This window comes from Olea europaea, unplaced genomic scaffold (assembly GCF_002742605.1).
Source record: "Olea europaea var. sylvestris unplaced genomic scaffold, O_europaea_v1 scaffold24944, whole genome shotgun sequence".
NCBI lineage: Eukaryota > Viridiplantae > Streptophyta > Magnoliopsida > Lamiales > Oleaceae > Olea > Olea europaea.
In genome coordinates this window covers 552-1,609 of record NW_019243178.1, presented here as the reverse complement: position 1 = coordinate 1,609, position 1,058 = coordinate 552, and the positions used below count along the sequence as shown (strand labels likewise).

The 1,058-nt window shown below is 34.5% G+C and overlaps 1 protein-coding gene across 1 annotated transcript; it reads right to left on the bottom strand.

Annotated features, from left to right (window-relative positions):
• Window positions 1-116: 116 nt before the first annotated feature.
• LOC111382417 (E3 ubiquitin-protein ligase RHA2B-like) lies at window positions 117-789 on the bottom strand. The gene has a single exon (XM_023006386.1). The coding sequence runs from the start codon at window positions 703-705 to the stop codon at window positions 268-270; it is 438 nt and encodes a 145-aa protein (XP_022862154.1). The 5' UTR covers window positions 706-789; the 3' UTR covers window positions 117-267.
• Between the last annotated feature and the right edge of the window lie 269 nt (window positions 790-1,058).

Genomic DNA, 1,058 nt, shown 5'->3' with positions numbered 1-1,058 from the left:
ATATATATATATATATATATATATATATATATGCTAATTGTTGTTTTCACATTTAAGCTACATGGATCTTATTCTTTGCGAAAGTGACAACTGTGTATATAAATTTATGTTCTCAATTCATCCGAAAATGTATAACCATATTTATTGCATGAGTACAATATGTTTGAATTCCCGAAAACGGTATGAACCATATAATAAATAAATAAAAAAGAAGATAAAAATCGGCAGGCAGCTACTTAAAAATAAATGAACAAACTGATCATCAGCTCATCGCAGCCACCATGCACAGCGATCCCTGGATGTTGTGGCACAGAAGTTAATAAGAATCAGTTCCTGATGGTGGTAGAGATCCTCCACTAGTGGTGCAAACTTAAGAATATTCCGGCAAAGAGGGCATGTCATGTGCCCATAGCCCAACCATCTATCCAAACAAACTCTGTGAAACAGATGATCACATCTCAGCTCTCTGATTTCATCTCCTTCTTCAATCTTGCATAAACAAACAGCACATTCAACAGAATCTCTGGACTCTTCGTTATTTTCATAGCACGTAACACTAAGATCATCAACATATTCTGGTAACTTGATTCCGGCAGGCTGAACGAAGAAGGATTGATAAAGAAGATAATCCCATGCCCACTTCAGCTGGGTTGCAATAAAAACTATATAGGTTAACACAACTGATTGAGGCACTATCTGAATCATTTTCCGGGATTAGTTAATTGCCTTTGATCAGATTCTCTATTCTACAAGAAAAGAGAATAGAGGGCTGATCAGGCAAGTTTCTGCAATGCCTCTTATTGTAAATGGTGTATTTTTGGGCAATTAGGTTAGAGTATATATAGACAAATCTTGAAGAGATAGACCCATAAAGAATTTATCAGTCAGCCTATTATTTTCAATTCTTGTGATGCATGATATTCTAACTAGCATTCCCAGTACGCAAGAGAAAAAATATAGATGGAAAAAGAATAAAAGTTTACCCCAACAGTATGTCAATGAAATTATTTAATTCTTCTAATTATTTAAATATGTTCGTTCCAGAAACACAACATCTT

What these genes read in the sequence shown, in the direction of transcription:
- LOC111382417 (XM_023006386.1), bottom strand. Translation starts at nt 705, where the DNA reads ATGATTCAGATAGTGCCTCAATCAGTTGTGTTAACCTATATAGTTTTT.